At 32.9% G+C, this 25,429-nt stretch overlaps 1 protein-coding gene across 1 annotated transcript in view; it reads left to right on the forward strand.

Moving 5' to 3' along the window:
- scn5lab (sodium channel, voltage gated, type V-like, alpha b) overlaps positions 1-25,429 on the forward strand; it is a 202,059-nt gene that overhangs the window by 170,863 nt on the left and 5,767 nt on the right. The window contains exons 18-25 of the mRNA XM_077219213.1: positions 1,641-1,761; positions 6,405-6,559; positions 12,260-12,433; positions 15,389-15,511; positions 20,490-20,762; positions 23,956-24,009; positions 24,090-24,231; positions 24,308-24,408. Of these exons, the coding sequence (XP_077075328.1) occupies positions 1,641-1,761; positions 6,405-6,559; positions 12,260-12,433; positions 15,389-15,511; positions 20,490-20,762; positions 23,956-24,009; positions 24,090-24,231; positions 24,308-24,408 (1,143 nt within the window). The remainder of the gene's footprint in view (positions 1-1,640; positions 1,762-6,404; positions 6,560-12,259; positions 12,434-15,388; positions 15,512-20,489; positions 20,763-23,955; positions 24,010-24,089; positions 24,232-24,307; positions 24,409-25,429) is intronic.

Consider the following 25,429-nt stretch of genomic DNA (forward strand, 5'->3'; position numbering starts at 1 on the left):
AACACCACAGAAGTTCAGTTTTACTCTCACAGATCAACTAAACACCACAGAAGTTCAGTTTTACTCACACAGATCAACTAAACACCACAGAAGTTCAGTTTTACTCACACAGATCAACTAAACACCACAGAAGTTCAGTTTTACTCACACAGATCAACTAAACACCACAGAAGTTCAGTTTTACTCACACAGATCAACTAAACACCACAGAAGTTCAGTTTTACTCACACAGATCAACTAAACAACACAGAAGATCAGTTTTACTCGCACAGATCAACTAAACACCACAGAAGTTCAGTTTTACTCTCACAGATCAACTAAACACCACAGAAGTTCAGTTTTACTCGCACAGATCAACTAAACACCACAGAAGTTCAGTTTTACTCACACAGATCAACTAAACACCACAGAAGATCAGTTTTACTCTCACAGATCAACTAAACACCACAGAAGTTCAGTTTTACTCTCACAGATCATCTAAACACCACAGAAGTTCAGTTTTACTCTCACAGATCAACTAAACACCACAGAAGTTTAGTTTTACTCTCACAGATCAACTAAACACCACAGAAGTTTAGTTTTACTCGCACAGATCAACTAAACACCTCAGAAGTTCAGTTTTACTCGCACAGATCTTTCAGATGTTAGTTCAGATGTTCCTCATGCCGTCGAGTGAATCTGTCATCCCGAGGCGAGTTCGGCTGTCTGGAATTACATTTCCTTGAACAATCTCACACCGTCAGTCAGACACACACACACACACACACACACTTCAGCGCTCCACTTAGCATGAGCTTCCTCTAGTTTGAACAGACGTGATGATGGACTGAGTGTGTCACAGTTTGACAAGGAAACCAAGTCGCACCTGGAGACTCGCTCACACCTGAACAGCAGAATAAATCACACACACACACACACACACACACACACACACACACACACACACACACACACACACACACACACACACACTCTCTCTCTCTCTCTCTCTCTCTCTCCCACGCACACATGCACACACACACATGCAAAATAAAGCAAAGCTTTCAAGACTTATGAATCTGATTTGTCTTCTGACAAATTCTGTATTGAGAATATTAACATAATATTTCTGCATCGTCTTGTATGGACTGTTATTTAGAAAAATCTGCCTGTTTTAGATCCATCCATCCGATATACATTTATTCACTTTTATGCTCATACACAAACTAATAATTTACATTTATTTCTTTGTTTATTTATATCTAGAAATACTAAAATACTCTATGTATGTACATTTATTTAATTTATAAATAAACAACTTTCACAGTTTCACCCCAAAACGTGGAAGATGGAGGGTTTCCACGATTATGCAAAATGGAAATATCTGAACATTTTAAAATGATTTTTTTCCAGGCCTATATATTGTCATATCTATGCATTTGTTTTGTCATGCTCATCTCTAAAATATTTTATAGGCTTGATCCTGCAGTGAATTAGTCAAATCTGTCCGAATTATTCATTTATAAATCTGAAACACAATGAGATTTTTGGTTTTTTCATCCTCCAGGAATCATGAATGATTTCAGAGGTGAAAAATATCATAAGTAAGTGATAAGTAAATTCGTTGGTCCAGTGATCTGATTGGCTGTGGTGATTTTCAGAGCGATGAGACCAGCCTATCAGAGGGCAGCACCATCGACCTCAGGAAACCCGGCGAGGAAGAGGACGAATACTCCGAGATGGCCGAAGAAGCCATGGATCCGGAAAACTGCTTTCCTGACCGTGCGTAATCCCACATGTGACACTTACACATACATAATTTACTCCTTGCACACTGGGTCCGAAAATTTCACACGTTAAAATATAAATACGACCTCATGTTGTGTCAATCACGTTCACACTGCCTCCGAAACTCTTGTCCGTCATAAAAATATTCGTATTTCTGTGTTTTCTGCATCCCTAGCAAGCGTTTTTTAGAAGTGTGTTGACAATTCAGAGCCACTGAATGATGTATTTGAAAAAACACACACGAAAATGTCAGACTTTTACTTTTATGATGATGAATAGCTCGATTAATTCTCAAATCATACAGCATTAACCATTCAGTACAGCACAGAAGTTGTGTTATAAAAGTAAAAATCATTTTCTCCATATTGTCCACACACACACACACACAAAAGCATTGAATGACACAAACAACATGCATTTTTCCAGATTTTCAAATGTTTTTGGTTTGAAACTAATTTTAGTGGTTGATTTGATTTGTGGATCCAAATGTTTTGAAAATGAATGTTTAAAAAACTTTATGCGATCACTATTCCTCATCGGGGAAATAGTTTTATTTACCAAGAGCTTTTATTTCAGCTAAAGTACGCGAGACTTCCAGTATCAAGCCTGTGAAATCAGTGTTTTCTGTGATCCTCCTGTTTACTCTCGTTCTGAAGTGCAGGTGATTTGATAGAAAACATTAACCAATGATCTGACATTTAAAAGGGCAATGGGGCATTAAATTGGATGTCCTGCGTCAGCATAGATTTGAAAAGGCCCGTCAGAGACGAAATGGTCCCGTGTTAATTTGATGATGACTGACTCTATATTTAATTTTGTTCAATGCATCGACCCGCCGGTCCAGTCAGATTCATCCCGACATGCTAAAAACTCTGCACTCAGAGTTGTCTGACTATAATAGTTTATACGATTAAAGATCAGTTATTTGTCTGAATTAGAAGTCATGAAATTGATGTGTGGCTCTTAGTCTCGAAATAAGACAATTGAAATCTTAATTATTAACATTTGCATCTTCATCGAAATGAAGAAAATCCTCTAAAGAAGGCAATAAAACGAGAAGTGCTAGTAATACAAAGTCGAATTAAGTGCTAATTTTTCGTGCGATTAGTTTTGAACATGATATTTTGCACACTGGTTAGTAAAAAAGGTTCTGTATAAAACTCTAGGGTTATGCCAAACGCTTCTATATAAGGAGAAATGGCTTAAATGATTCCTTAATACTTTTGTTTAACAGGTTGTTTTAATATTTTTTTTCCTGGTGATAAAGTAGTAGTTTAATTCATAACATTTTATGAAAATTTTAAATGAATGAATGAATGATTTAAAACTAAATCCATAAAATGATCCATTAAAGGTTCCAAATGGAATGTTTAATTCTACAGCATCTCGCAACTTTCCCTCCAAATTTGAAAATCAGACATTAAAAAGAGACGGATCATCTTGAGGGTCTTTATATTGTGTGCATTTGCTTTGTTAAGTAAGAGTTTGTTCTGAGAAGTGTGTGTGTGTGTGTGTGTGTGTGTGTGTGTGTGTGTGCGTGCGTGTGTGTGTGTGCGATGACACAACCGCCTCAAATCTGCACTTTAAGCTGTCGACTTTATTGCGAAGACAATGGGATTGCTTGGCGGGACAGCCCATAAACTTCATTCTTCAAACTTCAGCCCATTCTTTCAAGAAGCGAATGATTTATGCGAAATGAGCTGCCATGTAATTCTCCGATGACAGGACACATCCCAGGGTTTCGTTTGAGGCCAGATCGGATTTCTCACCTATAAATGGAATAACAGCACACTTTCACATGAAGAATTGAATCAGTGCACGGCTCTGCTGGAGAAGTGAAACGGCAGATTCACACATTTCAAAGGGAAATCACTGAGGAGAATGTGACTTTATTGCCCCAAAAAATGTGCAATGCAATAAACACTTTCTAGTTAGAAGAGAAATTGCTGCATTTTACATTATGCATTTTTAATGCATTTTAGAAATGAACGATTTTATTGCGTGATTTAACATACCATATTTTCCTGAAACTAGTCACTGTTTTATATTTTATCATCAAAACACGCAACATATTAATACTAATATTTATTTTTTTAATTATAGATACTAATATACATTTACTGATATACATTCACTTTTTATCCACATATTAATATGTATTTATTTACATTTTTATTTGTTTTTTTATTTCTTTATAGGCATACTAATACAAATAAACATTATTTATACTATATTTATTTGCCTGTATTTATTTGCTTTTCGTTTATATACATACTAATATGAATATTATTTATTTATTTGTTTAATTTATAGACATACCAATACTAAAATACATTATTTGTTTGTTTGTTTATTGCCTAAAACTAACCTATAAATCGAATATCGGCCAATAAATAAATCAATAAATCTGAATAAATCATCCACAGCTCTCTGCTGGAGAAGTGAAAAGAAAAAATGTTTAAAAAAAATGTGATCAAGTGCAATGCAATAAACACTTTCTATTTAAAGGGGGGAAAAAATATGCATTTTACATTTTGCAATTGTAATGCATTTTAGAAATTAATGATTTGAATGCATGGTAATTTAAGGATTAATATACTATATTTTTCTAAAATATAAGTCACGTTTTTATCATCTAAAATGTGCGACATACTAATATTTATAATTTATTTACATTTACATATAGACATACTAAAACGAATATACATTATTTATACTTGTTTGTTTGTTTTTTTATTTATTTATAGACGTACTAATACTTCATGTACATTATTGATTTATTGATTGCTTAAGAAGGTTGCTTGAACATGCACAATGCAATAAATGCTAACTAGATAGAGGAGAAATTACTGGATTTTACATTTTGAATGCGTAATATATAATAATTAACATACCCTAATTTCTGAGAATCAAATAAATAAATGTATAAATAGGTTTGGCGTTTATAAAAAAAAAAGTTGTTTATAATGGACGCTACTGTTAGTATGAGCACTGGAAATGGTAATGTGCCTAGTAAGCACAACGGTCTGTAATGCTGCACGTGTTCACATGTCAAAGCAAGAGAATGAAACATTGATGTTTCCTGAGAATGATGAAGTCACCATAACTTCAGACACGCAGCTCGGTCGATTTGCTCTTGATGTTGTTAATCGTCTGATGAATGGTGATGCCCGAGTGCTAAAATGTCTGAGGAGAGCAGGAGCATCGCTACAAATTGAGTTTAGAGAACCCTGTTACCATAACCCTGTTATTAAGTTTACAGGCAATAAGTTAATTTAGAAGAGCTCAGATGGCAGTAATGGAGACGCTTTGACGACCATGCGAGGCTCAAATGGGATTTGATGGCAGGGACTCGTTTTTGTAGACGTGGAGCTTTAAGAGCGCCAGTGATACCGGCCGGGATTATGACACATAAAAGACCCACAGATTAGCAAGACGAAGACCTTTTACAGCAGCGCGAGGTCCATTTCCCAGCCCAGCGCTGACTCCAGCACTTACTTCACTCATGTGTGTGTGTTACACAGAAGAGCAGGTCAGATATTGATCTCCACGTTTCACTGGAACTGCATTTGTGATCTTCTGAAGTGTTTTCAAGCTCTTTGAAGTCGTTTGAAGTTGCGTTTTCAAATGTTGATTTGAACAAAGAGGTTTTGAAAGTGGAAAAGTCCGCAAAATGAGTTTCTTCTTCTCACTTATAGTCTGAATTGCTTGTGATCGATGTGTGGATAATCTATTATTGTATTACAAATTATAAAGTAGTTTAGCATATTCTTCAATTCAGTATAATTTTAAGTTTTGTTATAAATACTATTAATATTTAGTCAGTGTGTTGTAGCCATTTACATTTATTCATTTACTCTCCAGGAATCATTTTGTTGTCATGTGACAAAGACATACAACAGGAAATGATGTCATAGCACGGACCTCAGTATACTCAAACAAAAAAGATTTTTAAGATTTTGTGCATTTGTACAAAATATATAAAATTGACTTCATAAAATTAGTTTGAGAACTTTTTGTTAATGTTTTTAAATATTTTTAATATGTTTTCATTTTATTTATCATTTAGATACAATATTTAATATATTACTTTTTAGTTGAAGGACACAGTGAGCCTGTGCAGTCGATTAACATTTACTTTAATTGAAATTAAGATTAAATAAAATTAAAAAGATTCTATAAAATATTTAGAATATATATATATATATATATATATATATATATATATATATATATATATATATATATATATATATATATATACATATATTTTAAAAGTTTAATAAATAAATAAACAAAATAATAAAATAAAATAAAAATATTAGTTCAAAAACTTAACCTAGACGAAAATTAGAAATGTTGCCTTGCTAAGTTGAATCACTAAAATTGTTGACTGGAAATAAATAAAAATGTAATTAAATCTAAGTAGAAATATAAAAAAAATGAATAAAGCGAAAAAAGCATATAACGAAATGCCAAAAACAATTATACAAAAATGAACATGAACACTGAAAATATAAATATGAAAATAAAAGCTAAATCAAAATATTAATAGCAATGAGCTCATTGAAGTAATGAATACTTGTTTGTTAACAAATGAATAATCATTGATCTTAATTTTAACGTTGTTTTTCCAGTGTGTGTCCGTTACTTTAAGTGCTGTGACATCAACACGTCTGCGGGCCTGGGTCGAGCCTGGTGGCGTCTGAGGAAGACGTGTTATCAGATCGTGGAGCACAGCTGGTTCGAGACCTTCATCATCTTCATGATCCTCCTCAGCAGTGGAGCGCTGGTGAGCGGCACTAACACACACACTTTACACCCAACGATAAACACAGATGCGTTACTCAAAGCGTTCGTTCACTCAGAAATGTAAATCCTGTCATCATTTACTCCCTCGTGTCGTTCCAAACCTGTAAGACTTTCGTTAATAAAGATCTTTATAATGAAATCTGAGAGATTTCTGTTCCTTCATTGACAGTGCAGTGAAGTTCATTCTCTTGCTTTTAACCTTTAAAGGAGGAGTTCACTTCAGAATTAAAATGGATAATTTACTCTCCCCAGCGTCATCTAAGATGTTCATGTCTTTCTTTCTTCAGTTGAAAAGAAAAGAAGGTTTTTGAGTAAAACACTCCAGGGTTTTTCCACATATAGTGACTTCAATGTGAGTTTCAGTGCAGCTTCAAAGTCTCGACACGATCCGGCCGAGGAATAAGAGTCTGATCTAGACTAACCATTGCGCATTTTATAAACAAAGAAACATTTATATACTTTAAACCACAAATGCTCATCTTGCACTAGCTGTGATGCGCCACACATTACGTAACCACGTTAAAAGGTCACGCGTTTTTTCCCGCGTTTCTTTACAAAGCGAACGTGCAAAGACTAAGACAAATGCCATTTACAAAAAATACAAATAAAAAAAGGTAAAACAACAATATCGGCTTTTGAAGTTGGAGGAGAAACTGAGATGGAGGTTTTTCTCCCTACTCTACATTTACCACCTGAACTTTCCAACGTGATTAGATGTGCAAGAACAGCATTTGTGGTTTAAAGTATATAAATGTTTCTTTGTTTATAAAATGCGCAATGGTTAGTCTAGATCAGACTCTTATTTCTCGGCTGGATCGTGTCGAGACTTTGAAGCTGCACTGAAACTCACATTGAAGTCACTATATGGAGAAAACCCTGGAACGTTTTCCTCAAAAACCTTCATTTCTTTTCCACTGAAGAAAGAAAGACATGAACATCTTGAGGAGAGTAAAATACCAGTAAATCCTGTGATTTCAGTGATCGTAAATGATCTTTAAACGCTGTGCTGTAGTCTATATTGTCTTGATGTTATCTTATGGATTTATAACAACATGAGTGTGTGATCACACTGCAAAAAATACTTCTCTTACTTAGTATTTTTGTCTTGTTTCCAGTCCAAATATCAAACATTTCTTTAATCAAGATGCATTTACTGAAGTAGTAAAATGACGTAAGATATTAAGTCTTGTTTTCTGGGGAAATAAATCAAAATGAAGTGAGTTTTTGCTTAAAACAAGCTAAATGATCTGCCAATGGCGTGAGAAAAATAACCTTGTTTCTATTTAAATTAACATTATTTTTCTCACCCCATTGGCAGATAATTTAGATTTTTTTAAGCTAAATTTTTTAAACTTTATGTTCTTGATTTAAGAATTGTTAGATATTTGGACTGGAAACAAGACAAAAATACTGAGTAAGAAAAGCATTTTTTTCAGTGTGATGACAAATTTTCCATTTTTAGGTGAACTAAACCTTTAAGGCCGGGCTATTCAATTGGCGGCCCGCGGGCCAGGTCCGGCCCGCCAATCATCTCCATATGGCCCGAGGCCACCCCAACCTCCCTCCTCTTCTTTTCCTGGCGGTGCGGCTAAATTTGGTTAGATATGCGCGAGACCGCAGTGGCGCCTGCAGCTGTAGCTATACGCACTGTGTGTGTACCATGAGCGCTCCGACTGACCTGAGAAACACTTTTTTCAGTCCGAATATTTCAGCAGTTATTATGTGTGTGTCCCGTATTTCTGTCGACTGAACCAGCGATATCAATCATTCCTGGTTTAATCATTTGGTTCGATTATTTCCTTTCCATGAATTGGCCAAACGCGCTTGCATAACGGTCTGAAACGATTCGGATTCGTTCGGACCGTTCTGTCACTGAATCATCTGAAGCTCTTTCTCGGTCAGTAAGAACAAATAGCGCTGTTTTCAGTTGTTTCACTAGTTTACTTTGAACTACGCAGCACGGCCCAGTGGATAACGCAAGCTCAAAGGAGTTGCGTTTACTCCCGGTGTTGTGCCGAATTTCGACTCCCTGCCAAATGATTACCCCCCTCGTTGAAGTCAGTATCTGATTGCCTAATCCTAACCCCACAACTAATCCTAAACCTACCAATAATAGGGGGTAATAATTTGGCGGGGGGTCGAAAATAGGCACAACACCGGTCCCGGACACTATTATTAAACATTGCTGCGACATCCAGTGAGAAGCGTTTCAATCTGACACATCTCTCTGTTACAAACCACAAATCACTCAATGATTTTAACTAGTTTTAAATCGGATGAAACAGCCTCAACATTCCCAACACGACTGATGAGGTAAATAGCAGAAACATTGTGCCATGAACGAAGTTAGAAGACTAAATCCCTAATCACCACCCTTACAAACATTTACCATGAATGTACTGTAGTAATTTAAGTAATTTAAATTTGGTTTGGGCAGAAATATGGAATATTTATATTGAATACTATGTTATAGTCATTTATATTGCATTAGATTTATTGGGGGCTAGAGAAATATATAATTAATTGTGTGTATAGTTTTTACCTGTTTAGGCATTTTTTATACAGTGGGAGTGAGTGAGTAGCAATGCATGGTTTTACCTATGGTTACGAAGTCTCACTGTCAGAACATTTTAATTTAAGCCTATAATAATTATTAATAAAATAACTCTAACCAATAGAATATATGATCTTGTATAATTCATATATTTGTACATAGCTGTAAATAAGTTTTTTATTATGGTCTGATAAATCTGCATACTGTTGGCTACCACATTTCCAAGTAAATAGCTTACAATACTTTTATGTTTACTTTAGCTTACTTATTGATACTGTTATGTTTCAATAAATAAGCTAAACCCATCGGCCCACCTCAACTTTTCGATTTAATAATCCGGCCCTCGAATGAAGCTAATTGAATAGCCCTGCTTTAAGGCAAGACACCGCAGGTGAATAGGGTCAAAATGTTAACTAATAGATCACAGCATGTTAATTTATCAAAGTACATTAAGACAAAATTTTATGCTTAAATATGCAAATGATGCATTATCAAATTAAATATTAATTAATTTGCATAAATTTCCAGAACAGGTTCAATCTGAACATTGGATTCAATGAGGTTCAAAACGTTTTTGTCGACATATTAGAGTTAAAGGTTTTTACAGAGGAGATTTTGTATTCTCTTTTTATCACTACATAAATACAGGAAAAAATACATGTTTTTAGGAATAAAATGTTATAAAAATCTGGCAAATGATATACAGTATGGACAAACCTTCAGATGATATGAATAAAACTGTAAAGTCACATGTTCTGAAAGCAAAAACTGACCACAGCATGAAAAACACTGGTTTTGCCAGAAGAGTGTTGCCTGAAAGAGCTTGTGGGAAGACTGGCTTAGATGAGATTTGCTTCAGTGACCTCAGATGTCAGCTGACACTAATATACAGCAACACACGCCACGAGCTGATATAACCCAGCCTCAGTCGTCCTGTCTCCTGTCTCACAGCTTTACTACCAAATCAACACTATTATTCATTTGTTGCCTGACGTTTTTTGAGGTTTATCAAGTGAAAAGGACGACAATAAGACTGAAATTCTGGCTTTTTTAAACAGTTGTTGCTCAAACATTTGACATTCAGTAACACTTTCATTATTGCTTTAATTCTTCATTGAAGAATTATTATCTAATTGGCTCATTAGATAATGTGCATTAAAATAGTTTCATATAAGAAAATGATATGGTTGATTATATGATTTGTTTTTAAAAAGAAATGAATTCAGCGAAGATGCGTTAAATAGACCAAAAGTGACAGTATAGATGTTTATAATGTTACAAATAAATGCTGTTGTTTTCATCAAAGAATCCTGAAAAATAAAATCTGTCAAGGTTTCCATTAAAAATACATGAACTTTTTTTCAAAATTGATAATAATCATGAAAGGATCATGTGGCACTGAAGACTGAAGTGATGATGCTAAAAATTCAGCTTTGCATCACAGGAATAAATTACATTTTAAAGTATATTCACATAGAAAACACTGATTTAAAATTGTAATAATATCTCACAATATTACTGTTTTTACTGTATTTTTAATTGAATAAATACAGCCTTGCTGAGACTTAAAAAAATAAAAAAATCTCACCAACCCCAAACTTTTGAACAGTAGTGTATATGTGTTCAGTTCATGTACATTAACTATTAACGTTAAGCATTATATAATGGTTTAATGTATGTTAAAACCAAGGAATGTTATTATACTTGTAATCTTTACTGTAATATGATATAATTCCATTTATTATAACATGCACGGATGATGCATGACAATAAGACCAGGAACATGTGCTGAGAAAGCAAATGTGTTCAGTGTTGATTTCATGTTGACTTTAATCCTTATCAGTTCTGACTTTGTAAGATTATGCACAACACAGAAAACAGTAAATGCCAGAGCAAAAAAATATATTCCCTCTGCATAATATTATATAACACTGGTGATTTCCTTAAAGACCCTGTGTGTGTGACTCCCAGAGCGGGCCGAATGTCATGTTGGTCTCGGCACGCGGGTGCCAGGTGTGTGTCGGCCGGCTGGTATTTTAGTGGCATTTACCAGCAGCTTCAGCGGGCAGCTGTTCTTTCAGACGTGCACTTGAAGGATTACACATGAAAACTGAAAGTAAGCAGAAAATGAGAAACTGCAGAGTCGGCAAAAACCAGTGTAGAGTCTGGTGGACGCAGATGTTTCCCTGGACATCGTATGTGCAGAACCGCTCAGACAAACACACTTAATAGAGAGGGAAATACATAATACAACAATAATACTCATCCTAATGTTGGTCCAGACCTGGAATAATATATAGTTAACTAAAACTAAAATCATAAAAACTAAACATTTTTGTTACTTGAAATAAACAATCGTTAACTTAAAAAAAAATAAAAAAAATATATATATATATACATATATGTATAATTTAATATATTATATTATCTAAAATTAATAAAAACTATATAGACATACTTAAAAAAAGAAAACACTCAACTAAATTACTAAAATGTTAAGTAGAATTAAAAACAAACAAAAAAACATTCAACATATTTATAAAAATGAATACAATAAAAATATTATTATCTCAATCATACTAAATTAACACTCGTCAAAACCAGGGTTATTATCATTAACCATAAAAAACATTCGTTACTTGAAATAAAATAAAAATGAACTGAAATAAAATAAAACTTATCTTTTCTTCTAGAATCCAAGGAAACATTTCTCATTTGTATGTAGTTTAACTAACTACTAAAATAATGTACTAAAATAACTCAAACTTAAAAAAAACTATAGACTTTTTTTTAAATGGCAAAAACAGAACTGAATGATAACAGAAAACATAAAAATAATACATTTTTAAAAGTAAAAATATTAATAAAAACAATAATAATATCTCTATGATACTAAATTAACACTGTTAACAAACCCAAATGACTTTCTTTCTTTATAACATCAGGATCTAATCCACTCATCAGGATCTAATCCACTTGTTCATGCTGATTTTTTGTCATAATTTTGTAATACTGACAGAATGAACAGATGAAGGTCTGAAGAAGTCTTCCTCACTCTGTCCTGTATGTGCGGTTTCTTAACGCAGTGTTTCTTCTTCTTCTTCTTCTTCTTCTCTCTGTTGAAAGGCATTTGAAGACATTTACATTGAACAGAGGAAAGTGGTCAAAGTGGTGCTTGAATACGCAGACAAGATCTTCACCTACATCTTCATCTTAGAGATGAGTCTGAAGTGGATCGCGTACGGTTTCAGGAAATACTTCACCAACTACTGGTGCTGGCTGGACTTTCTCATCGTGGATGTAAGTGCATCATCTTACTCTTACCAGCGTCTAATTGCATATGAATAACAGCCTTAGTGCTTTATTATAAAACATTTAAAATCTCAGGAAGATTGAATGAGGCCAGTTTTACAGAGATCAACTTTTATGTTATATAATAATCAAATAAATGCCTTTCAGCATTTTGTGAGTGTTATTAAAAGATCATTTATGATAATTGTCATATTGTTTTGCGGTTGTTCGCACACCAGATACAGTCCAGTGATACGGTGCTGTTCGTTTTGGTCCTGTATTTCAGTACATCACAATCTCATTAGTATTTGTAGGTATTCATACGTAAAGTATGTTCATATTTGGGCTGGCTGATTCTATATCAATTTATGCACAACTTTTAAAACATAAAGTGTTCAGGTTCAAAGTATTGAATTCATAGTGTACATTAATTTTAATATTGAATGCTTTTAAAGTGTTAAATGCACATTAAATGATAATTTTTTAATTTTATTCATGATCACAATCTCATTAGTATTTGTAGGTATTCATACCTATTTGGGTTGGCTGACTCTATATCAATTTATGCACAACTAAAGTGTTAAATGCACATTAAATTAATTTAAAAAATCTATAAATTGTTGTTTCCTTTGAAAGAGTTAGTCCAAAAAAAGCATTTTTAATGTTTATAAAATAATTATCAAAACATAAAAAATGTAGGGGTTAATTCGGGATAATTGGGACATTTTTTCTACTAATAGATCATTGTAGCAGTTCAGTATTTTTCTCATTATTCCAGTTTTCTAGTCTGCATTTCTATATGTGTGGTCGAGAATTCTTTCTCTATTCAGTTATAAATGGCATTTATTACTGTGACCAAAGAGCCAAAACAACCACAACTGCATCACTGTTCAGAAACTGCTGGACTGCACTGTAATTCACTGTTTCATAGAGTATATGGAACAATCTTTACTGTTCTGTGGTTTTATAAATCTGCATTAGAGTTTTATATATGTGGTTAAATTCAGTGGAAAAAAAAATAATGGTGAGGAGGGCTGTGAATTTGAAACTAAATTCTAAAGATGTGATGTGAAACGTAGTTATTATGTGATGTGAAAGTGTAATTATTTTTGATGTTAAAATACTTTCTCGTATATATGTTTGGTGATGTAAGTGTTGGAGAAATTACACACTTCACCTTCACCTGAAATACATGAAATGTAGAAAATGTGCTTAAAATGTATATTTTTAGAAAAGAAAGAATTTCACAAAAAAAATTGTGTTACAAGTTTTTGGAAATATGCATTATCTAAGTAAATATGCATACAGTTCCAGAACAAATATCTGAACATTGGATAAAAACAGGTTTAAAATACTTGTTTGATTTGGTTGACAGAGTTAAAGTTTTTTACTGAGGGGATTTTAGATTTCTCCTTTTATCACTCCATAAATCAGAAAACACTGTCAACAGACAGAGAGTTCTTAATATTCACCATGCTTTCAGGAATAAAATGTTGTAAAAAATAAGGCAAATGATAAATAAACAAACCCCTCAGTAAAAACCTTCAGAATATAGATAGGAATAAAACTGTAAATTTTGGTGAATATAAGTGCCTCTGAAGTGGAGAAAAAAACTAATTTTGTAAAAACCGCCTTTAAAGATATGAATTGAAATTGAAATCTACAGACACAAATAGATAAATAACAATAAAATAAACACTTAAAAGTAGATTTTGGATGTCTTTTACACTAATCTGAAACAACACATTGTGAAAAGGCAAATAGCCCAAAATCTCAAAATTGACTAGTTTTTCAAAAATGATTTAATGTATATAATATATATATATATGTTTTAGACAGAAGTCATTTTAATGTATTTTAAATGTCTTTTAAATTTGTCCTATTAGAATAATATGAAATAAATAAATGAGGTAAAGTACATTAAAAGCCGTTAAATGCATTGAAATGCATTTACTTTGGCATTGAAATACTTTTTTAAATTTAATTTGTAGTGAACAAATATTTTAGGTTCAAAATATTTGATGTATTGTAAATTAATAGTAAAAAGTTCTTATTATATATCTGAAAATTAAATTTATACAATTTTAATCTTTAGAATATCTTACATCAAGTACTTTCAAATCTGCTAAATGCACATGAAATGCATTTACTTTGGCATTGAAATTCCCATTTGATTAATATGAATAACATGAAATCCACGAGAAACTCTAACTAAACAAACTATAATTCATGAAATGCATTTTCTTTGGCATCAAAATATTTTTTACATTTAATTTGTAGTGAACCACATTTTAGGTTCAAAATATTTTATGTATTGTAAATTAATTGTGAAAGGTTCTTAGAAGATTTTATCATATCTGAATATGAAATTTATCAGATTTTAATATTTAGAATATATTAAATCAAGTACTTTCAAATCTGCTAAATGCACATGAAATGCATTTACATTGGCATTGAAATTCCCATTTGATTAATATGAAATTCATGAGAAACTCTAACTATACAAACTATAATTCAATTCATGCAGGTTTCAGTGATTGGTCTGGTGGCAAGTGCGTTCAATTATGACCAAATGGGAACCATGCGTGTTCTTCGGACTCTCCGGGCGCTCCGGCCTCTCCGCGCCGTCTCCCGCTTTGCTGGGATGAGGGTAAGACCCGCTGCGAACGGGCCGAGTCTGAGTGCACTCAGTAGACGGCTCAAAGATGCCCACTAAACTGCCCTTCAGTCCTTAACAGGTCAAAGAGTCGGGAGAAAACAGTGAGCCACGCCGTTTAAAACAACATTTATCACTGACAGATCCGGCTTTGATTGCTGAAACTGGGTTTCCAAGAAAACGAATCCCGATTAATCATAATTTTTCCTTCCCAGCGTGCGTTTTCCTTCCTCAGGACTGTCGCAGGTGTGTTTTATTAACGCTGCATTTGTATCTTCTCTTTGTCCTCGGCTCTGTGTCACTCATAGGTGTCTTTAGTAAGCCTCGTAGCAAACACACTCGGATACTCCGACTTTGCTGCCATCAAATCTCTGCGAACGCTCAGAGCGCTCAGACCGCTGAGAGCGCTGTCCCGGTTTGAAGGCATGAGGGTAAGATATACTCATCTCTCTGTCACATCTGTGAATGCTCCATTTCCAGAGGCCTTTTCTCACTTTTTATGCTCAGAGACAGGAAGTTTAAAAAAAAAAAAAATTGGGGGAGGGGAATTTGCTGAGGACAGAAAAACAAACATTAAAACGACTTTTTCAGGACTTTCACAAGTCTTTTCTTAAACCAGCCTGAGGTGGTTTTAAGGTCAAACACTCTTAAAAATAAAGTTGATATCACCATTTTTGGTTCCCCAAAGAACCTTTCAGCGATCAGTTCTTAAAATAACAATTTTTTCTTTGTACGAAGAACATTTTATTAATCTAAAGAAACTTTTTCTACTTTAAAGAACATTTCGTGGAATGTATATTGCATAAAGGATCTTCACAGAACCATCGATGCCAAAAAGAACCTTTATTCTTACTTTATATTCACTTTTTATAAGTGAAAGCAGCCTTTAGAGACTTAGTTACAAATATAGGTTTTTAAAAGGAGCTTTCAGTGACCATTTGTGTCTTAGTGTGAAGAACATTTTCCACTATAAAGAATCTTTTGTGCATTAAATGTTAAAGGTTATTCGTGGAACGATTGATTCTAATAACTTTATTCTTAAGAGTTTAGTGGGTTTAAGATGGTGCCCTGCTGACAGAAACCCCAAACCCCTTTAAAACCATCAAACCAGACCAACTAACCACTTTATGCTGGTTTAAGCAGGGTTACTATGTCAGTCTGCTAATTAATTACATTAGATTGTTTCAATAGCTGATTAAAATCTCATTTGTGAGTTATTAAGAAAATATATGTGGGCGTGAAATGATGTTCAGGTCATATTTCACCACAAAAAAAAAATGTTCAACCAAAAATCTCATAGTAATGGTAAAAAAAAATAATGCTAATTTATTTAATTGGCAAAGTGTTTATACATCATGGTAGTGTTTGTTGTAATTTATGCTGATATTAATAAAAATGCTGATATTAGTAAAACATTATTGTATTAAATTAATGAGAATTTAATGAGAATAATGAGAATTACAAAAAAAAAGTTTCATTGTTATTGATAATGAGACAATGTACAAAAAAATCATAATGGTCCTAAAAAAGCTTAATTTACTTTATACAAAGTGTAATTGATTTTTTTTTTGTTGCGTGAAATGTGCCGTGCTTTCATCAGATTTACCCCATCAGCTGAAAATAATCATGTTTTTGTTGGTTTATTTACTTCTATCCACCAGTAACTCCACTAACCCACATCTAAACCTCCTCCTGATGTGAAGTGTTTTTTACAGCATTAGTGGTTGTTTTAAAAGCTGCTTCCATCTCTGTAATATTCTCACTGCACTTTTATTTAATCAGATTTAATCCATTTAATCTTCATTTAATCTCCTGAAGGGAGACGTCTCATTTTTTGCTGAAAGCTTTACAGGAGAAATGGGAAAGACTTTCCAGTATTGAGAAATAAACTGGGATTATTTTGTCATAAAGTCCTTATAAAATTACATAATTAATGCAGTGACATTTTGATTTTGAATAAAATATATATAAATGTATTATAATTAAATATAATACAGTGACCTTTAAGTAGATTTGAATTATTTAAGAATTAAATATATAACTAAAAAAATGTATTATTATTAAATGATCATTTGATACATCTACTGTCTCTTTAAATTATGTTAGCATATAAAAAACTGACATAAAATATCCGAAGGGGAACTTCTGGGCAGGATGGACTGCATTTTCTTGTTTTCAGTGTTACATTTACAGTGTTATCTTTATTTTCCTTCTCCTATATGTATTAATTTGTTTGATTTTCTGTCAGTATTACAGGGTGTTACTGTGATGTGTGTGTACAGTAGTGTTTGTGCGGTAGATTATTAAACAGACTGAATGAGGAGAAACAGCCAGATGATGAAGCTAGTTTCTGTCCGCTGGGAAACACCATCAGTATTCTGGATAATTGAATGTCAGAAATGTGCTTTTAGCATGTGGGAGCCAGTGCCGCCTCGTCGCATGCTTGCTTTCTTCATAACTCACCCACTCAGTGTTATCTTCATCTTCATCCAGACAACACCATGTTCATAGGCCGACATGCTGTGCTTGAATATTATTATACAGCACATTTCATCCACAGCGATATTTCAGCTATTTAACCATTTAAGAATATAAACATGCATAAAAAATAATACAAATTTGATTTAAAATGGATTAAAGAAACATGGAAGCTTGTTTTCGCCATGGCATTTAAACAAGGTAATTGGTATACAACACAAAAGGTAAACAACTTAGAATTCTGAGGGGAAAAAAGTCAGAATTGCGAGATTTAAAATTAGAAATTTAAAACAAATTCAGAATTGCGAGATATTAACGTAGAATTCTGAGAAAAAAAGTCAGAATACTGAGATGTACATTTAGAATATTGAAAAAAAGTCAGAATACTGAGATGTACATTTAGAATATTGAAAAAAAGTCAGAATAGTGAGATGTAAACTTAGAATTATGAGAAAAAATCAGAATTGCGAAATATAAACTTAATTATGAGAAATAAATTCAGAATTGCGAGATATAAACTTAGAATATTGACAAAAATCCAGAATAGTGATATGTAAACTTACAATTCTGGGAAAAAAAATCTGAATACTGAGATGTATATTTAGAATGTTGAAAAAAAGTCAGAATAGTGAGATGTAAACTTAGAATTATGAGAAAAAATCTGAATAGTGAGATGTAAACTTAGAATTATGAGAAAAAATCAGAATTGCGAGATGTAAACTTAGAATTATGAGAAAAAACAAAATTGCGAAATATAAACTAAATTATGAGAAAAAAATTCAGAATCGCGAGATATAAACTTACAATTCTGAAAAAAAATCTGAATACCGAGATGTTCATTTAGAATATTGAAAAAAAGTCAGAATAGTGAGATGTAAACTTAGAATTATAAGAAAAAATCTGAATTGCGAAATACAAACTTAATTATGTGAAAAAAAAACAGAATTGCGAGATATAAACTTAGAATATTGAAAAAAAGGTCAGAATAGTGATATGTAAACTTACAATTCTGAGGAGAAAAATCAGAATTACGAGATTTGAACTTAGAAATTTAAATAAAATTCAGAATTGCGAGATGTTAGCGTAGAATTCTGAGAAAAACGTCAGAAAAGTGAGATGTAAACTGTCAAAAAAAAAGTCAGAATAGTGAGATGTAAACTTAGTCAGAAAGAAAAGTCAGAATAGTGAGATGTAAACTTACAATTCTGGGGGGGAAAGTCAGAATAGTGAGACGTAAACTTTGTCAGAAAGAAAAGTCAGAACTGTGAGATGTTAACTCGAGTTTATAACTTGCAATTGCAAGATCAAAAGTCATAATTATCTTTTTAAAATGCTGTCCCGTGGCGGAAACAAGCTTCCATAAAAAAATAATAAGGAATCCATCAAAAAGATATATGCTTATGTAATGTTACAGTGTGATTTGCTGTTAGTCTGCATTTCTGTCCAGCGCCAGTGCGAGTAAATTGAATGGCATTGGTTTAGATTTGCACGCTCAGTGAAAGTGAGTCTGAGAGGCGAGGAATTCCCCGTCCGCTGGCCATAAATCTGGAAAATCATATTAAACTTCACAGCGCTTTAGAGCGACAGCAGAGAGAAAGTGCTCGTCACACACAGCCTTTAAAGAAACAGCTGAACCCGCCGGATGAGTCTCAGCACTTTCATATCCAGCTAATATTTCCTGCATGTTCACAATGATCTGGTGTTGTTCTGATCATTCAGTGTTCAGAAAAATGTTTGCAAAGCATGTTATTTAATATTTATCTGAGAATCTCACGAAACCTGTCGAGGATGTTTAAAATCAGCCTAAAATAAATTTAAAAATTACATAAAGAAATTAAAGCCTATTTGTTTTCTATTAAATATTTAGGCCTAAATTTAAGACTTATGCATTCGATTGGATACAAATTTCCAGCCATTTATGCTGATTCGAGGAAATTGGAATAAATGCATTTTTGAAAATTTGATTATTAAAATCAAATCAAATAGATGCAAATAAACTATGCCATTATTATTTTTTTGCAGTGCAGAAATCTGACCTGTTTCATTTATGTGTGACTGACAAATATAAATCACAATATGTTTATTAGTTTATGTTAAAACTGTGCAATCCAAATGCATTGAAATTTTATATGCAATTACAATACATAAATCTGGTTATATTCTTATTGACTTATTTTGCATTAGAGTAATGAGCATTTTCGCAATGAGGCTTTTGTCATGATTTATTGCTCCTAAAAATTTATTATTTTTAATAAAAAATAAATATTTTGATAGATTTTTCATGTCACCCATATCTGTCCAACTTAAAGTTAAAAATAATAATTTAAATAATATTCTAAAAATGTAAACTCTAATATGTATTTTAATTATTAACCTGAAAAAGTGTTTAACATTGCTCCTAAAAACTGATTTGCATGCAAATTCTGAAGAAAAATGTGATGTAGACTTGACAGCTTTTGTGAGATTCACTGTTAAATTGGCAAAAATATACCAATTTATTTGATGTATTGTAAATTAATACTGAAAGATTCTTAGAAAATTTGATCATATTTGAATATGAAATGTATATGATTTTAATATTTAGAATATAAGTCCGAAAATCAAGTACTTTCAAAACTGCTAAATGCACATGAAATGCATTTACTGAAATGCATTGAAATACTGCATTTAAATGTAATTTGTAGTGAACTCGTGCATTTAATCCTGTAGAGTTCAGCTTCTAATAATATTCATGTTTTATGAATGGCTGTAAGTGACATTTAAACTGCCTCGTCACATCACGAGTTTCAGATCGCTGACACGAAAGCATAAATGCCAATCGCCAAAGGCCATTCATAAATCACGATCAGAGCTGGATTGACAGCGTCTGGTGTGTGTTGATCCTGGTGTGGAGTGTGTGTGACAGTTCTGCATGTTGTGTGTGTTCTCCAGGTGGTGGTGAACGCTCTGATCGGGGCGATCCCGTCCATCATGAACGTTCTTCTGGTGTGTCTGATCTTCTGGCTCATCTTCAGCATCATGGGAGTGAACCTATTCGCTGGGAAGTTCGGGCGCTGCGTCAACAGAACCGGCTTCATCTACAACGCTTCCCACATCAACAACAAGTCCGAATGCCTGGAGATGAACAACACACAGTTCTACTGGACCAAAGTCAAAGTCAACTTCGACAACGTGGGCGCAGGGTACCTCGCTCTCCTGCAAGTGGTGAGCTTTTACGGTTTAATCATTCAAATACATGTTAGATTTGACATTTTTAGAAAATTATTTCAATTCATATTTTCAACTTTAAGTATGGGTGACGTGAAAAATCGTTAAAAATATTTATTTTGATTAAAAATGATACGTTTTAGGAGCGATAAAACATTTCAATGACATAAAGTTGCGTATTACTGGAATGCAAAATGAGTAAATATGAATATAACAAGATTTATGTATTTTAATTGCATATAAAATTTTCATACATTTGGATAACACAGTTTTAACATAAACTAATAAACATATTGTGATTCATATTTGTCAGTCACACATAAATGGCTCATGTACCTCGCGCTCCTTCAAGTGTGAGATTACTTTTAGTTGTGGAACGGATCACAAAATACACGGTTCGGATCATTTACGGTTTTTGAGCCACTGATCGGATAATTTATATATATATGGGGAGTGTAATATAGTGTATATGGGGAGCAGTGTTGTGCCTGAACGCGTTCATTGAACGATAGTTCATGAACTCGTTCATATTTTGGGCGAACGTGAACTGAACGTACTGTGTTACTGCCTGATGAACGTTATTGTGAACGCGTTAATTCTGGTGTCTGTGAACGCCACGCTCTCTCAGTTTAACTTCGTTCAATAGAGTGGCAGATTTCTATAGAGTCTTCCAGGCGAAAACCCGGATAAAACACACGTAAACAGGCCTTAATATGTAGCGAAAAAAACACCCAATCTGGCAACATCAGCCGCCATTGTCGCACTGCCGCATTCGTCATCAAAACAAAAAGCAGCATGTAGTCGACAAAGCCGCGAGGAGGCGTCGTATCGTATCATCAGTTTTAAGACAAGGTCAGTGAGGATGGGAAAAATCTAACATTTCTGTGCAAACTTTGCCTGCCGATAAAATAACCGCTGTCTGTGGTTGTATATGGGTTGTGGCAATAATAATGAAAAAAAAAAATAGCTCGCAGCAACATATGGAAAAAAAGAACTATGAACTAATTCATTTTTTGGAACCGTGAACTTAGTTCAAAATTGTGAAGTATGAACTATGAACTGAACTAGTTCATTTTAAAATTTGTGAACTAAACTTTGAACTAGTTCATGTACAAAGTGAACTTTCCCAACACTGATGGGGAGTGTAACTTTGCTTTTCATTGATTACTTAAAGGTGCAGTGTGTGATTTGTAGCGCCATCTAGTGGTGAGGTTACGAATTGCAACCAACAGAAGTTACGGTGGCCGACAGGAAAATATGTCATCGTCTGAGACAGCCGAGAGTAGCAGTTCAGCAATGAGGTTTCTTTACAAGGATAAATTAAGAAATTATTTTTACTTAATTATTCAGTAAAACTATATGTTATTGCGAGTATTATTGCTACTTGTTCATCATTGTGTCAGTGTTTTATTCGCTGAACTAAGCTTGCTTTCTTGCACGAAGAGCAACATAGTAACGAAACGCGATTTTCCGTTTAGGGCCACCGTAGAAACATGACCACACAATATATCGACCTCCATAGAAGGGGGCGCCCGCGGTTATGGAGATATAAAGTTCATAAAACATAACGGTTCATTATGCAAGGTCTTTATACACCACTGAAAACATAGTTATGGATCTTATATTGCATTTCTGTCAATAAATCCTCAGAAATATTACACATTGCACCTTTAAATTTATCAATTTTTTAACCTTAAATTGAAACTTTTGTTGGTTATCTTCCGGCCTCTTCCCACCTCTGTGTGTCCGAGAGCGCGGATCAATCAATAAGTCAGTGGAGATTTATATTTATCCTTTATCCTGAACTTTGTGCTCAGCGAGAGCTTTTGCACTTCATTCTTCAGTTTAACTTAGTTGATGCAGTCGCCTAGCAACACGTCACTAACTCCATTCCTCTCCTTCCTTTGACTTCGACCCAATACAAAGCTTTCATTGGCATCTGGGAAGAATAACCCTGAGACATTCACAAGACCCGTAATTACCAGTAACTGAGGAGAAAAGACCAACCGTAGGGATTCACAGGACACTTGCCCAGTTCTACATCATCACTACTTCATTAAGGGTCTCTCTCCTGCTTTTATTAGAAATCTTATTCTTGATGAGTACATAATGTACAAAAGATCTAAAGATAACAAGAGCATGAGTAAAAGAAAGTATTACTAATCTTTTGAACTCTCTAACTTTATGTGCATGTGATAAGTTAGATAAGTTTGGGCGACATAATGTATACAAAATATTTATAGTTATTAAAAAATAGATTTTGATATCATTTAATTATTGTATTGGATATAAAATATACAGTTTTCATCTTAGCTTAATAATTCAAATATAAATTAGATTGTAATTTTTTTAAATAAAATTAATTTTATTGATTTTTAATTAAATTAAATTTTAACTTTAAGTTGGATAAGTATGAGTGACATGTAAAATTTATAAAAAATATTTAGTAGTTGAAAATAATAAAAATGTCGTAAAATACATGTTTGATATCTCTTCATAATATTCATTTTTTTATTATTTCAATGGATATAAAATATAAAATTTTCATCCAGCTTAATAATTGAAATTGTACTTTTTTATTATTAAAATTAATTAAATTATTAATTAAATTTTGCAAAGCATGTGCAGCATGTTATTTAATAATTATCTGTGAAACTCACGAAACCTGTCGAGGATGTTTAATTTTAGCCCAAAATATATTTTAAAAAATTACACAAAGAAATTGGAGCTTATTTACAACCATTAGGATTTTTTATCAAAATTAATTATTTTTAACTTTAAGTTGGAAAAGTATGGGTGACAAAAAATATTTATAGATATTAAAATAATAAAATATAGTAAAATAAAAAATGTAATATATATATAAAAAAAATATATATATATATATATATATATTAATGTTAAAAATAATCATTTTAATGAATATTAAAAATAAAATAAAGTATTTATGTGAATGTGTCATAATTTAAAGTCGGCGTGAAACGGAAGTTGCGCTCATCTTTTCTTCTCTATTGTTCCGTATATCCGAGTGTAACGCTTCTGGAACGAGAACAAATGTGGGCGGGGCTTGATTCAGTCTGTGAGGAATTGATTGGACGGCTGTGGTTTGCTATTGGTGGATGTCATGTGAGTGACAGGTTCTAGCCCCGCCCTCATCATCTTTTAACAAACTGTTTGTCTTCTTCTCAAGGCCACCTTCAAGGGCTGGATGGAGATCATGTACGCCGCAGTCGACTCGCGATCCGTACGTACTTCATAAATCCCACATTGAAACCCATATGAAAGTTATGTTTGCTTATTTGAGTCTATAATGTGATGAAACAGGTGGAAGAGCAGCCGATTAAAGAGAAGAGCCTGTACATGTACCTGTACTTCGTCATCTTCATCATCTTCGGCTCCTTCTTCACGCTCAACCTCTTCATTGGTGTCATCATTGACAATTTCAACCAACAGAAACGAAAGATAAGTATTAAAGTCATAAAGGGTGTCTTATGAGTGTAATGTAGACGGTAATAATAACAGCAGTGTTTCTCTGTACTTAGGTGGACAGGACATCTTCATGACAGAAGAGCAGAAGAAATATTATAATGCCATGAAAAAACTGGGATCCAAGAAACCGCAGAAACCAATCCCGAGACCTCCTGTGAGTAACTTAAAGATGATAACTCATAACATCTCATAAAAATCATAATCCGGCTGGTGGGATCAGAAATATAGTAGTTTTAAACCTGAGATTATGATTATGTTATATTATATTATATGTAGTATAATGACCATAACAAAAATATACATTTGTCATGCCACCCACGCTTTTTCAGCATATTATATATATATATATATATATATATACACTGCTGTTCAAAAGTTTGGGGTCGCTTTTTTTATGATTTTTAATGTTTTTAAAAGAAGTCTCTTCTTCTCACCAAGGCTGTATTTATTTGATTAAAAGTACCAAACAAACCCAGTAATATTGTGAAATATTATTACAATGTAAAACATCTGTTTTCTATGTGAATATATAGTAAAGTGTAATTTATTCCTGTGATCAAAACTGAATTTTCAGCATCATTACTCCAGTCTTCAGTGTCACATGATCCTTCAGAAATCACTATAATATGATGATTTCATGCTCAAAAAACATTTATGATTATTATCAATGTTGAAAACAGTCGTGCTGCTTCATATTTTTGTGCAAACCGTGATTATTTTTTTTCAGGATTCTTTGATATTTATCAAAAATAAATATTTTGCATTATCATAAATGTCTTTACTGTCACTTTTGATCAATTTAATGCGTCCTTTCTGAAGAAAAGTATCAATTTCTTTAAAAAAAACAAAAACGTATTGACCCCAAACTTTTGAACGGTAGTGTGTATATGTATATATATATATATATATATATATACTGTATATATATATATATAAAATAATGTATATGTTAAAAATAAATGTAGTATAATGACCAAGCCATAAAAATGAAAAAAAAAAAAGTTAAAATATATTTTTAATATTATTATTCATTTTTTAAATAATTTTAATAATTATATATTTTTTTATAGTTTTATATTCATGCTATAGTTTTTCATGTCAACCTCACTTTTTCAACTTAATGCTAAAAATAATTGATTGATTGAATAAATGTTATGAATAAAACAAAGTACAAC

This window comes from Siphateles boraxobius, unplaced genomic scaffold, assembly GCF_051911475.1.
Source record: "Siphateles boraxobius isolate OS27281-9 unplaced genomic scaffold, OSU_SipBor_1 12, whole genome shotgun sequence".
Taxonomy (NCBI): domain Eukaryota; kingdom Metazoa; phylum Chordata; class Actinopteri; order Cypriniformes; family Leuciscidae; genus Siphateles; species Siphateles boraxobius.